Below are 13,718 nucleotides of genomic sequence, written 5' to 3' on the forward strand. Positions count from 1 at the left end.
GATGAAATTCCCACGAGACCCTGTTGCACCGAAACGTTTGCCTTTCTCCCGCACGTATGCACCTGCTCTGCATGCGTGTATAAATTGCAACGCACACACGCACGCGCACACACACAGGGATTGATAGGTAGGGCGCAGGGCCCACGTGCTACATGGCAGCAGCGTGCGGGGTCAAGGCCTTTCCCAGGTGCAAATGAAAGCGAGAGAAAGGGAGGGAGTGTTCGGAAGCCTGCACAACATCACGGGCGGGTCACCTTGCCTTGCTTTTGAGATCAATGTCTGTTTGACTGGCAGAGAGACACACAAAGCGGGCGAATCACCTCTCGCTCACTTCATTGAGATGCAGCTACAAACGCGCAAGACTCTGGCTGGCCTCCAGCGCCGCGACCGCACGCGTTTGCCTGACGCGCCGCCTCCTCCTTCCGTCATGTTCACTGCATGCGGTCCAAAACACACTGTGGACTCTGTGGCCTGCAAATCAGCGCACTGTTGAAACGGAAGACGTCACGGGTCATGAAATCCTAATTAGCGCAATATTGCCCCTTGAGATACACGCGCAGAATGTGCAAGAAAATATCGTGTTTGGAGGGGGGAAAAAAATGGTCATATTTGTTAAAGCAATCATTATAAATTAATATGTCATCTGGAAAAAAGATCAGCCTTCTCTGAGCCTAGTTTGTGACTCTAATTTGATAAACAAGAAACCACCACGCCAGAGAAAAACAACCAATTATCGCCAGAAGGAGGACTTACAAGGTGTCAACCACATTGCACTCGGCTTATTCGTAACACAACAAATGTTACTGGTTTGAAGTTTTTATTGATGTCACACCTCTTATCTCTGATTGGTTGTTTTTCTTGGTCAAGGTGGTTTCTTGTATATCAAATTAGACTCACAAGATGGGGCCCAGAGACGGCAGATTTTTTTTTTTTTTTTTTCAAATGTATTTAACTGTCAAGCGCAAAAACCCTCACGGGTCACATTACAGAACTTTCCATCGTCTATGAAGCCCAAAACAAGAACTGGATCTATGAGTTTGCCTTTACAAAGATAATAATGCTCAATTTGGCACTGAGGTGCATTGTGAGAGGAATTATTATTGTGGTCATCATTAGCAGTGGTTTATAGTAGCACCGAACCAGACTCGGGGCTGTTTCAGCCGGCTCCACGAGAGTCAAAACAAGAGAAAAATCTCTCGATATGATGTTTTTAGGCAGTGCTCGTATGTTGGAGCGTGCTGCGAAATGAATACCTCACAAAACGGAGAGTTTTTCATGCAGCTTTTGTATTGGATCTTGCAGCTGAGCTACATGTTGTGGCTGGTGATCATTGGATTGAATTGAGACCATCACAAGACCTCTGCTCACCACACACGCACGCACGCACGCACGTGTCTGCTGAACATGACAGGACAAGTTGAATTATTAGTGTTTGAAATAAATGGCACATAACTCGCGGCGAGACAGTCCGTGTGACGAACGTGCCACGCCGCCACATGAATGCAAGCCATTTAAATCACTTTAAATGTAAATGTTTATTGTGCCGAGTGATGCAGATGCAGATCAGATGCGGGAGATTGGAATGTACCGAGTGTAATGCTTTTCCTTTCGAGAACATGGACAAAACGTCCTGTTGCAAATGGAGAAGAAGAGCATGATTTGCTCCGGTAATGCAAAACTCTTTCCAGTATAGTTGATAACAACAACAGGCTGGCTTTTCTCCATCTTTGACATTTATTGCGCAACCCTTTTTGGGCTGACAAAACCAAAGTACAGAACAAGCTCTGCAATGCCAAGATAAAATGACTTATTCCCATAGATTTAATGCACTTAGCACCCACTCGTCCTACACCGCACAAGGTCAAATAAAAGACACAGTCGGGTGGTCAGCGAGCACTCCGGCAAATGGACGGCGTACGGCGCCGCGCATCCTTTTGTGCTGTTAATTTCCAGGCATTAAAGTGAGCGACGCCGCCATGATTCACATGTCAATACTGATACATTTCAAAGCGATTTCCCATAGTTGACCTGAAAAGTGTGCCAGCCCAATATGGTGACAGGGGACAACTGCATTATCTTTAATAACTTAATCACAGTGTGGACTGCAAAGTGAGCGACGAGTCAATACGTGGCGAGGAGCAGAAAAGCATTACTCTTCATATGGAGGGGATTCATAATGCGGCCTATCTATGTGCAATGCAGGTGTCTTGGCGTGCTATATACTTCCCGTGCCCGTTTGCTCCTTCTTCAGCACAGGAAGTGAAATATCTGCCGGAACACACACACACACACACAAAGTATAAACTTCCCTCACACAATAATCAGCAAAGTTGCACTTTAGCAAACAATGGATGCGTGGCAGAACTCTTGGAATGTCCGGTTCTCTGTTTTAACACCAATGTAATTAAATAGAACACGATATTGATCTAATCTGGTAGGAGGGCCGTAAATTAGTGGACACACACACTCTCGAAAAGGCTTCTCCAGCAAAGGTTGCACATTCATGACTTTTAATTTCAAATTCAGTTTGTTACTAATAGTATGCAGCATATGACAGGAATGGGGGCAATTTTGTAGTGAAATGATAACCACACATTTATATAATTTTCACAGTATACGGGTTACATTAAAGCAATCTGATTGGACGTGATTTTACACTTCAGAACCAATGGGCGGGCTGAGAAATGACAACAGTTCATCTACCGCAAACAAGATTCACTTTTTGTTTTGATTAGTAATTCATCCGGAATCTATAAGCCTTCACTCCAAGAAATGATAACGCCAACAACACCATATTGACCTAATCTGATAGAAGGGCCATAAATTAGTGGACACACACACACACACACACACACGCACTCACTCTCTAAAATCTTCTCCGGGACATTCCTCTGATCCTTTATCATGAGGAAGGCAACCAGCGAATCGACACACAAAAATCATCATCCAGGTTGTACAAAGGCATCACCTCACTCCAGACCACAGAGGTTGCTGGTCGCCGTGTGTGTGTGGGCGTGTGTGAGAACAGTACACAACGAGAGCTAAGTATGCAGCAGATGTGCATTCAAACATTTTCACCACAAGTTTCCATGAGAAACAAGAGCCAATAACGCCCCTTCGTTGCTAGCCCCCACCCCCAACACACACACACGCACACACGCACGCACGCACGCACGCGCGCACGCCACACACAAACACTGCATGCGTGGTGACCTTATACAACAGCTTTGTTCTTTAAAGCCATGTTAGACTGCAAGAAGCCAGTCAGTCGCTGCAGGTCTCAACGTCTTTGAACGCTTCATGTGGCCTTTTTGTGCATGTCTTTTTTTCGTCTGTAGTCAAATGAAATGGAGAGGATGTTTACATTAAAAAATGTTGAACAATATTTAAACAGTAAAACCGCATTGCTATTATTATGAGCATAACACTATTGATATATAAAATGTTGGTTTAAGATACGTTTCTACAAGTTATTTACTTATTTTTTGAATGTTGGAATTTACTTCAAATTTGCTCCATTAAGGATGATTCAATATCACCATTATTTTTATTAAATTTAAACTGCGGTAAATTACGTTTTTTGGAGGGTCTTTTTCCTGTTTTTTGTGCACACAGCGAATCCAAGAAGTGGACGTCTGTCAAGTTAAGTTAAGAGCAAGTTTACTCAAAAAACAATCATTAACTAGATCCGTTGCACACGACGTTCACGCGTGGCCGTAGCTCGGGCACAAGATACTAAACAGTTTTGGAGTTTTGTTTTGTCTGTGTGTGTGTTTGTGTAATAATTTGGACGGATTGCAGATTTCTGCTGCGCGCAACAGGTGTACAAAACCACTTCCAGAATAAGGGAGTAGGGGGCGAACCCCCCCCCCCCCCCCCACACACACACACACACACACACACACACATTTTACCACAACTACGAACATTATCTTCTTAGATAAATCAATGACAACGCACGATGGACTTGGAAATAAAATACACATTCACTGTCGTAATGGTTGCTGTGCTAAATCCGTGCGTAAAATGCGCATTGCCCTTCCACTTCGTATAATTGAAATTTCTGTTTTTGTTTCATTTTGAGACAAAAGAAAAGCCAAACAATATAACACAAAGCCTTATGGTGTCGACATCCAGGCGGAGACTCACACACACACACACACACACACACACCGCGCGTAATAGAAGATATTAAATAAAACATCGTCAGGGTATTTTTTTTCCATTCAGTTGCTGAATGGTGTATTTATTCAAGTCCATTTTAAAAGTGTGTTGTCGCTATTTCAATGAGACAACAAAGAGGACGTCACGAGGACTGATGCATGAATCTTAACAGGAGAACATAATGGATTTTCCAGTTTGTTTAGCGAATAACACCCATAGAGTCCTGCGTAAAGTCCTCAAAAGTACAAAATACTAAGAGCTACTTTTTTTGCAACAATTTGGCCCACTTGTTGATGCATTGATCTATTGTCGTTTAATCAGGGAAAATTAAAAGATCGTCTGTTGGCGAATCCTGAATAGGACAGTTGATTTATTTCAGTGTCATCCCGATCTGAGTGCGTTCCAAATAGGACGCGGAAAAGTGTGTCAGAGTCCAGGTGACGCGTGGATGTTATCCAGATTCCATAAAGGGCGATGAGGCTGAGCAATGTAGTAAAACATACACACAAATTAAAAAAAAAAAGAGAGAGAACGGAAACATGACCAGCATGCATGGCTTCACAGTCGTTTTTTTTTTCTTTACAGAAATGATCCAAACTAGTGCAGTTTTAGTTTGGATGTTTTCACAGGGGCAAAAGGGGATATATGGGTGGCTCTTGAAATGACAAAATAAAGTACTCTGAACACACATAAAACAGGAAACTAAATGTACGTACGTCTGCTGTGATTGCGTGACAAAAGTGAGTAAATGATAAGCGACGACGAATCATTTAATCACAAAACATGACAAGCTTGATGCTCGATGCAAAGCCAAACTCCAAAGTCCACTAACTCACCCTTAGAGTCAATCAATTCAGATCCTCAATCTCACCCAGAAATGCAAACACATTTGTCCTCAATTGAGTTTTTTTTTTTTTTTTTACGTGCGCAATTGTACGCACGATCTAGTTAACTGCACTCAACTGAAGAGTTTGTTACAAAGGAGAAAACTTTGTGTTTGTTTTACGCCGGGACTCACATGAAAAACTCCGGGGACGAGGGGTTGTGGTCGCTGCCGGAGCCCCCGTTTTCTCTGAAGCCGGTGGTGATGAGCTTCTCGTACTTCTCCTTGTAGGCGTCCCTCTCCCTGGCCAGCCGGGAGATCTCCTGCTTGAGGTGGTCCACCTGCTGGATGAGCTGCGTCTTCTCGCCTTCCAGGACGTGCCGCTGCTGCACCCGCTTGTAGCGGCACGACTGGGCATAGCCGCGGTTCTTTAGCGTCCTCCTCTTCTGCTTGAGGCGGATCACCTCCTCCTTGCTGACCCCGCGCAGCTGCCGGTTGAGCTCCCGCACCGACATGGTCACAAGCTGCTCGTCCGAGAAGCGATCATCCAGGCGCAGGTGCGGGTGGTGGTGGTGATGATGGTGGTTGCCCCCTGCGCCGCCGCCGCCGCCGCCGCCTCCTCCTCCTCCTCCGCCGCCGCCGCCTCCACCGGACTGGGACCCGGAGGACGGGTGGTGTGCCCCCGAGTGGTGGTGGTGGTGGTGGTGATGGTGGTGGGGCGCGCCGGTTTGCGCCGCGGCAGCAGCGATGACCGCCGACACCACGGCGGCCGCCGAGCCCATCTCCTCCCCGGCCATGGCGCCCGCCGGTGCCGCCCCCCCGGCGAACTGCTGCCCCCTGGCATAGCCGTCGAAGCTCTGGAGCGGGTGGCTGCTGCTGATCAACGCCTCTACGGCGTCCTCCGGGCTGAAGCCCAGAGCCTCGGGGTTAAGCTGCTGTTGGTAGCCGGTCATCCAGTAGAAATCCTCCAAGTGCGCCTTCTGTTCGCTCCCTGATCCCGGACTGGGCGCCGAGAAGCTTGGAGAGGGGGGAACCGAGCTGCAGGGCGTGCTCATCGGGGTGGAAGACAGGGATCCCCCGGCGACCAGGCGGCTGCACTGGCTGATGCTGCGATCGGGCTCCAGCGGCTCCTTTTTCACTTCAAACTTCATCAGATCGAAGTCATTAACATATTCCATGGCCAGGGGACTGGTGGGCAGGTCGGAGTTGCTCATTGCCAGCTCTGATGCCATCCTCTTGCTGTTGACAGTCCTCCAAAGGGGGTGAGGAGCACCTGTCAAAGTGGGCTGTTGAGACACGCACTGAGCCAGCTTGATTTCTTTATTTATTTGAAGCGGAGGAAATAAAAAAAAAAAAAAAAAGAAGAGAAGTACAGTGGGGCTGCGCACTAATTGCGCAGCGCCGCTTTGCTTCGGGAGAGAAGTTTAGTTTTTTTTTTTTTTTTTTATGTGTTCCCCTTCGGTGTGACGCAGTGGAGCAGCAGCGGTGTTCCCAGCCTCTCTCCCGGCGTGGATGAGTCTGAGCGCCGCTCTTCCTCTTTCTGCCATTTAACACTTCATGGCTCCTTTTAGGATTAGCGCGCCAATTTGAGGAGGCTCACGTATGTGTCCCGGGCAAATAGTTGCCTGCCGCTGCCGCTGGAGGAGGAGGAGCAGGAGCAGGAGGAGAGATGAAGCACAGGGCTGGAAGGGTGGAGAAAAAAGGAAAACTCCACCCAGGGATTGATAGATTTTGTTTTGTCTTTATCCAGAGTTAAAAAGCGTTGCCCATTTTAGAAGCGACGTGACGTCACAAAGCTGAAATTGCGGAAGACTGCCAATGAGCTGCAGGAGCTCATTAGCATAATACAAGGTAAACGCTTGTAAAATGCACAGAAGGTCATGTTTTAACGTTAAGCAATGTAAGTGTAATTTTTAGTCGTCATGTTATGGCGTCGTGTAGGTTAAATGCACAAAGCGTGAATGCCATTCGTGTATTTTTTTTCTTAATCACACTAATTGGCAACAATTAAAAAGTTACACCTTCACCACAAAGTGTTCATAGAAAATCATGAAGAATTAAATTTCTTCTCTCGAAAGGGTCGCACGAAAATACATGGAAATAGTAATATAATAACAGTCATAAAAAGGCAGATTGCCAAACAAAAAGCAGAGCCAGAGGTGAGCATGTGCCCCCGGTCGAACTGCGTGACAGCTTTTAGAAACCCAATGTCGCCCCCTCTTGATACAAATAAGTAATTCATGAAGGCACTTGAAGAGTTCAATGTCTTTTACCATTTGTACGAGATTTGTTCAGGACCTTCATGAGACGAAGCAAATCAAAAAAGATTTCTAAACTGGGAAAAGTATCTAACGAAGATAGTTACAAATACAGAGATGTATTTAGAAAAAAAAGGGAAAAAACAGATGACAACCAGACAAGACACGGCTCACATGTATGCTTTTACTTTAACAACATATCTATTATTGTAGCTTACAGTTCTGTAGACCTGCATGGCATCTTACTGCGTTCCCAAGTACAGTTTAGTATGATCAAATAATAGCTGTTGCTATTTTGTCAGTTCTACACCGCCACGGTATAATAAACATATTGCAGTGACAACCAAAAGTAAACTGAATGATTGTGGATGAACTTGTGAGGTTTAGAGTTCAAATCTCAGCTCCAGCCTTCCTGTGTGAAGTTAACACGTTCTCCCTGCGCTTACGTTACATTTCCTCCATTTTCATCACACGTGCCCAAAAGTAAGTTAGCTTCATTGAAAACTCTCAACTGTCCATAGGTGTGAATGGGTTGTTGTTCTACATGCGCCCTGTGATTGGCTGGCAACCAGTCTATTTCAAAGCCTTAGAAAAAAGTCTGGACACTCTTTGAACTCACTGCACGGCAGTGTAATTGGTCAAATCGGCATGTTGTCATCTATCAGTTTATGGATTTTTTATAGTGAATTTTTGGGCAAAAATGCTTTGAATGTTCCACTCGTCTCGGACAGGGCGTGCGGATTGATCATCGTGCGAAAAAGAAAGATGACAACTGTAGGAGCTAACCCTTATATTAATTAAAATATATATTCTCTTCTATATATTCTTTCTATACTCAGAGGGCCGGAGAGTAAATAAGAGCACTCTCTGTGGAACATGTCACACGGGGGTCGTGGGGCGGAGAGAGGGGATGCTTCAGAAAACTACAAAGCCGCCTGCAGATAATCCAACTCCCCGGTGTCCCCACACAAGTAAATATTCTCCGGGTCCCTGTGACTGTTCAGGAGGATTTAACGTTAAACAGGGGAGGATAAACATCGTGTTTTATTCATTAGAGCGTACGACGGAGGGCCCTCGGACGCCTCGGAATAAATATTAAACAGATAAGGTGTCCCATCTGATGTTGCAGTGTAAATTCAAACTGGTAATAGAAACAAGGGCGCGCATACTGTATTTTATGTGTTTATATTTAGTCATTAGTTCCTAATGGCACGACGTAGTGTCCTGCTCTTGTGTTTATTAACACGCCGTAAAGGTGAATGAGCCTTGTACGAGTACGCAGAGCACAGTCCGTCCTTCTTGTCAGCGCTGCTAAGCGAGCCATACAGTACTACAAACATTTTTATCAATGGACTCACACATTTTGACTTATTTACACTAGATCACCCTTAGACTGCTTACATCGTAGACTCGTTTAGTACCTGGACTTGAGCCGATCTGATTCAGAGACCTTTTCAGTACCTGTGGTTACAGCCAGTTGGAATCCAGGCGTCGGCCGCATTTTGACAAATGTTAGACGGCGAGGTAGAAAACAGTTGGTAGTCGCTATTGCAACGTAAAAGATGTAATGGCCAATCAAAAATCCCTTGTCGTATCACATCAGCTTTCCAAGCAAAAATATACATTTGTGGATATAAGCAAAACTCAGACGGCAAATTGTTTTCCAATAACACTTAACTATATCTATAATTTCATATGCACCTATGGATGAAAAAGCTAAGCATGGAGAGTCTGTGTCTCCATTGGCAAGGGCAACCCACTTCTTCTTTGACACTAACGCAATGTTGTTTGTGGTTCAAAAAAGAAATAATAGTGAACGTGAGCATATGTGGCGCCTCAAAACATCGTTTCCTGATTAGATCACCACAAGTCGCGGGTCATCTGTAGTAGTCAGATGATTGTGTGCACAGGTCGGTTGCTTACTGTGCGGCAAGGAACGGCCGGCTGCATCTTCAAACATGCATTAAGGCATTTAGAAAAAAATGTCTCAACTCACTTTACTATATTTTAAGTTCACCCGGAATGGTTGGAGTGCATTTTAGGTTAACCTTAAAATGTCACCTAATCGCCGTAACTTTTTGCGAGAAGCGTAATTCTGTGATAATGTATTGCAAGTTATTCTGCGTTACAATATTTATCAGCCCCAACACAATAGAAATGACATGTGTTTATTCACTGCATTGTTGTCAGACTTTGATGACGCACGATCGATATTTGGCACGCACGCGTTGATAACACATTAAAAGATGAAGTATCACAATATTAAAAGTGCCGTAAAACATCCTGGCTGATTTATTATTCCTGCGGACTCATCAAATCTGAATAAAAGTCTTGAGCTGTTGACGTTTAAGATGGAATAGTAAGCAGAGGGCAAGAACGGGAATGATGCGGCGCCCAAAGTGTGCCTGACATTGAAGAGTTTCACAACTATTTTCGTGCACAACTTTGACCCTCCAAGTCTGCGTGTGCGCGCGTGTGCTAATGAGACTCTGCGTGACCTTCCAGTAGAACACTGATAATGATGACCCTGCTCTGTGATTTAGCGGTGCAGTGACGTTCCTAATTGTTACATCCATTAAAAGCTTCCTCGTAAGTGCCACATTTGCCGGACTCCTTACTTATATTACGTCCTGTTTGCCTGCAGGCTCCCCCTCAAGGGCCACACTTACCTCGGACGTGCGCCTCGTTTGCGAGAGTTGACCCGCTGGAGCCACACCAGCTCTGTGAAAAGGAGGAAAAACAGCATTCATTAAAGACAGACGTGTCAAGGTAAACATCGTGAAATTGCGGTGCCGCATGAAATATTGAACATTTTGTCACTCCTTAAAAATTGGTGATTTTTGGGGCTGACTTTTTCTGCAGGATGTGCATTTTTGGGAACCTCGCTCACACAAGTCCAAAAAAAAAAAAACAAAAAAAAAAACACTTTTAATGTGACCCAAACTAAACGAAAGGATTTCTGCACGACGTAGATTATGTCTTCTAATCGCTCGTTGCGCTCCGACTGGGAGGTTGGCTCCATATTAATTCTCAATCCCCCGCTTAATGCCGTATATTAAACTCTGGTGGCACTCCAAATGAGGGCTGGGGTAAGGGGGGGACACGCAGACAAGTGGGCTCAGCGGGCTCATCTGAGACACATTTAATTAGCAGCGTGCAGAATGAGCGAGGGTCTTAACTAACTGTGTCTTTTGTAATAGAATGAGAAAGTATGCGGGAGGCTGTTAGAATTACAAGTATGAGGAACATCGCCGTGCTTTTCTTTGAGATTGTTTTACAGGGCAATTTAAGAAAAAGATCCTGGCGAATGAATGACAACGTTATACCGAAGAACACTGAGGATCCCAAACAGGGATTCGCACTTACTCGATTTACTCACTTGACTGTCAGGCAGAGTGCAATTATTTCTAGGCCCTTTATTATTGGTGATTTCATGGCATTGATATGTGTTATGGTCATAGTCTTTTATTTTGTTGAGGAATGTGCAATTTTTTAGGTCATTGATTTGTGTTTGTGTGATTGTTTATGTGTGTTGTGTTGTACTGGCAGCTGTGAGCAGTGAGCCCAAGTCAACTTTCCCATTTGGGACAATAAAGTTTATCCTATCTTATGTGATTTGATTGAGCAGGAGGTCATTTCAATGCATTCAGAGGACAAAGCTACAGTGTTTGAGAGCAGAGACAATGGCTTGATTTTTCACGATTTTGAAGCTTCATGTCAGTGTATGAAAGGGTGTCTGATATAAATGAATGAATGCAATTGCCTTGAGACTCATACTGTGACACACACACCCACACACACGCGCGCGCACACACACACGCGCACACGCAGTCTGGCAGAGTGCCTGCCGCAAAGGAGGTTTCAACCCGATAATTGGCCGCAACGTGCAGACTTGCATGTGTCAAACTCTCGTCTTCACGTCTGCTTATTGTCTCTCACAGCAGGTGGACATCTCCAACATCTCAACTGAGTCATCTGCTAAGGGCCCGCCACAATGCAACGCCACTGTATTTCGAAAACAAATAACAAACATGCATGATTCCATTTTGCATATGCTTTGGCGTGTTCTGGTTGAAATCACAACACGACAAAACAACGTCTAAAAATGTAACGTAGTGCATTTTTTTGTGGATGTGACAATACAAGTTTGTGAAAACAAACACGCACAAGCGAAGATCAATTTAAGAGTGAGGGAGCTGAGCTAATCTTTGTCTGGCTTCATTATCGGCCTCATTAACAACCCCCAACATGCATCACGCAGCATGCCAACATCAGCAATGCGGCCAATATGATACACAAGGTCCACAGGACAGGAAGCCGAATGGCTATGCAGGATTTAGGATGAAATAAGCGTGATTTTCAATTTCCAGACGTGAGCGACAAGGTCTGTATTTTATGTGTAGTATTACGAATTTTGATGGGACTTTTAAGGCTTATTTTCCAGAAATATTTGCTGGGATTCAAAATTCTATGATTACCACGGAATGTGAAATGGATTACAATTGAAATGAAAGCTGGAAGCAGCAATTAGCGGCCCTTTGCACCTTCTTTTTCATGTCGAATCCTTAAAATCATCAGCAAAATAAATGTGATGCCATGATGTGGGCACATTTGCAAATGTTCAGATTTGAAATGACCTCTCCTCCAACTCTCCTATGAAATCAGAATGCCCATCACTAGTGAGCTATTTTTAGAACAGCTCCGCAGGTCCGTTATGTGGTCCTTGGAGGTTACCTGGTGCCAGTGGGTTCCATCCTGGCGACCCTGGCATCACAAAAAAGCTTTGAAATTTAGCATCAGCCATTTTTCGAGGATACATGCTTCCAATTAGCGCTCATTTGGGCAAATCTTTAATAAATGTGTCTATAGTGGTAAACTTTCCGTTAAACGTTCGTGCGTCCGCTCAATTTTGTGTCAATAGTTGAAATTGCTTTGTGGTCGCAGACGTGCTTTCGACTGTTTATTGAATGGGACAAAGATTCAACACACATATAAAATGAGAATACTCACAAGGAGCTGGTAAGATGCTCAAACGCAGACTAATCCAACTCCAGCTCATGACATCACTCACCAGGCTACGCCCCTTAAAAACACACACCCAACACATGAATACTAAAATATGTACAGCGGCATTACTTTTCAACACGAGTTCATTTCTTTACTTTCTGTTTTATGTTTTCATACATTTATTTGTATTATTTTATCATATTATTTATTCACTTCTTTAGTAAATTTAAATTCATTCGAATGAGAAAAGTTAATTTGACATGCTGCACATGTGGGTTGGATTGAATAAAATTGCCATTGATTGTCAAATTAACCTCAAAAGTCAAGGTAGTACATACTGTCCACTTTCACCTGCAGGATAAATACACCTGCAAAAACTGCTACGTTTTCGAGCATCCTGAGAGCCTCAAAATGGTGATTCATTTGTCAGAAGAATAACAACCAACAATTCTCAGACCTGGTGCTCGGGCCCTAATAAATTTGAAGAAGATGAAGGTGGTTCTCTCACTCTCTCACAAGCGCTCACAATGAAAACACCTTTACAATGTTTTTTTTTTCCCCCCTCCACGTGATAATCCCTTTGTTGCTGAAGCTGTTTTTGCGGGTGGAGAAGGATCACTAAAGCCACATCCACCCCGGTTATTCTCCACTTTGTCAGGGAGCACGCCTCACAGCACCATCCTTCTCCACCAGATTAACGTCCGCAGACGAGCGCACTTCCACCGCTGGGATGTCGGCGTGCTGGGGAGCAGGGCGGATCGAGGGATGATGAACAGGCTTCATGTGACGGCCGTGCGTTTGATTACGGCAATATTGAGCGTGGAAATGAGATGTTTATCAAACGTGGTGCGGAGGGGTTTCGGCAGTGAGGAGGGCGGGGATGAACGCTAATCCGGCTGTTAAACGGAGGGTTTTGACACGTCGGGTCTGACTGGAGAACCCAGTGGGACGTCCTCTTCCACTCTTCGATGAAGCTGCCGCACAATTAAAACCTCTCGGTGTTGAACATTTGAAGTTACGTACCCAAAGACGCATCCAGAGGGAGACAGGCTCCAGAGGGGGGAACCAAACCCATGTGGGGGAAAAAAAAAATCCAGAGAGGAGAGCAAAGTATCTTACAGCTTCGCCTAAAAAAAAAAAAAAAAAAATACACAAACAGTCTTAGTAAGAGTTAGTCACACTTCTTTGCACACTCACAGTATATGTGGATGCTTACACAAGGAGCAGAGACACCCTTCCTGTTGCTTATCCGCTTCCTGAGCCTCAATTTGTATTGAAATCCCTCACAGGCAATTATCCACATGCGAATGGTGTACTTACTCACAGCTTATTTAAGTTTCTTTCTCAGTAAGCCGCACCGTTTTCATCTTAAAAGTCTAATTACTATTTCAGAGTTTATTCCAAAGAGAAAAATTGCGGGCACTCAAACTTTACAGAGAGCCGAAGGTCCCTTTAGACCTCTTGTT

The 13,718-nt window shown here is 44.6% G+C and overlaps 1 protein-coding gene and 2 long non-coding RNA genes across 5 annotated transcripts in view; 1 reads left to right on the plus strand and 2 right to left on the minus strand.

The window, feature by feature from the left end:
* mafb (MAF bZIP transcription factor b) overlaps positions 1-8,319 on the minus strand; it is a 54,871-nt gene extending 46,552 nt beyond the window's left edge. Inside the window, exons 1-3 of one of the 3 annotated variants that reach the window (XR_015086428.1) lie at positions 5,183-8,319; positions 1,254-2,268; positions 456-486 (exon numbers count right to left, since the gene is read on the minus strand). Coding sequence is in view for 2 of the 3 variants with exons in the window: in XM_086027770.1 (XP_085883896.1) it covers positions 4,482-4,644; positions 5,183-6,219 (1,200 nt within the window). In the remaining variant the exon portion in view is untranslated. Of the gene's footprint in view, positions 1-455; positions 487-1,253; positions 2,269-4,265; positions 4,645-5,182 lie in introns of those variants that run through there. The other 2 variants (XM_086027770.1, XM_086027771.1) reach the window with 2 other exon arrangements.
* Positions 5,614-10,636, plus strand: LOC147148920 (uncharacterized). Its single transcript, XR_015086432.1, has 3 exons — positions 5,614-6,249; positions 6,738-6,838; positions 9,890-10,636. It is a non-coding gene; the product is annotated as an uncharacterized LOC147148920 (long non-coding RNA).
* On the minus strand, positions 9,534-13,384 carry LOC147148921 (uncharacterized). Its single transcript, XR_015086433.1, has 3 exons — positions 13,276-13,384; positions 12,256-12,328; positions 9,534-9,966 (listed from the first exon to the last, which is right to left on the minus strand). It is a non-coding gene; the product is annotated as an uncharacterized LOC147148921 (long non-coding RNA).
* Between the last annotated feature and the right edge of the window lie 334 nt (positions 13,385-13,718).

This window comes from Filicampus tigris, chromosome 4, assembly GCF_054856515.1.
Source record: "Filicampus tigris isolate MCC_2025a chromosome 4, RoL_Ftig_1.0, whole genome shotgun sequence".
NCBI classification, from domain to species: domain Eukaryota; kingdom Metazoa; phylum Chordata; class Actinopteri; order Syngnathiformes; family Syngnathidae; genus Filicampus; species Filicampus tigris.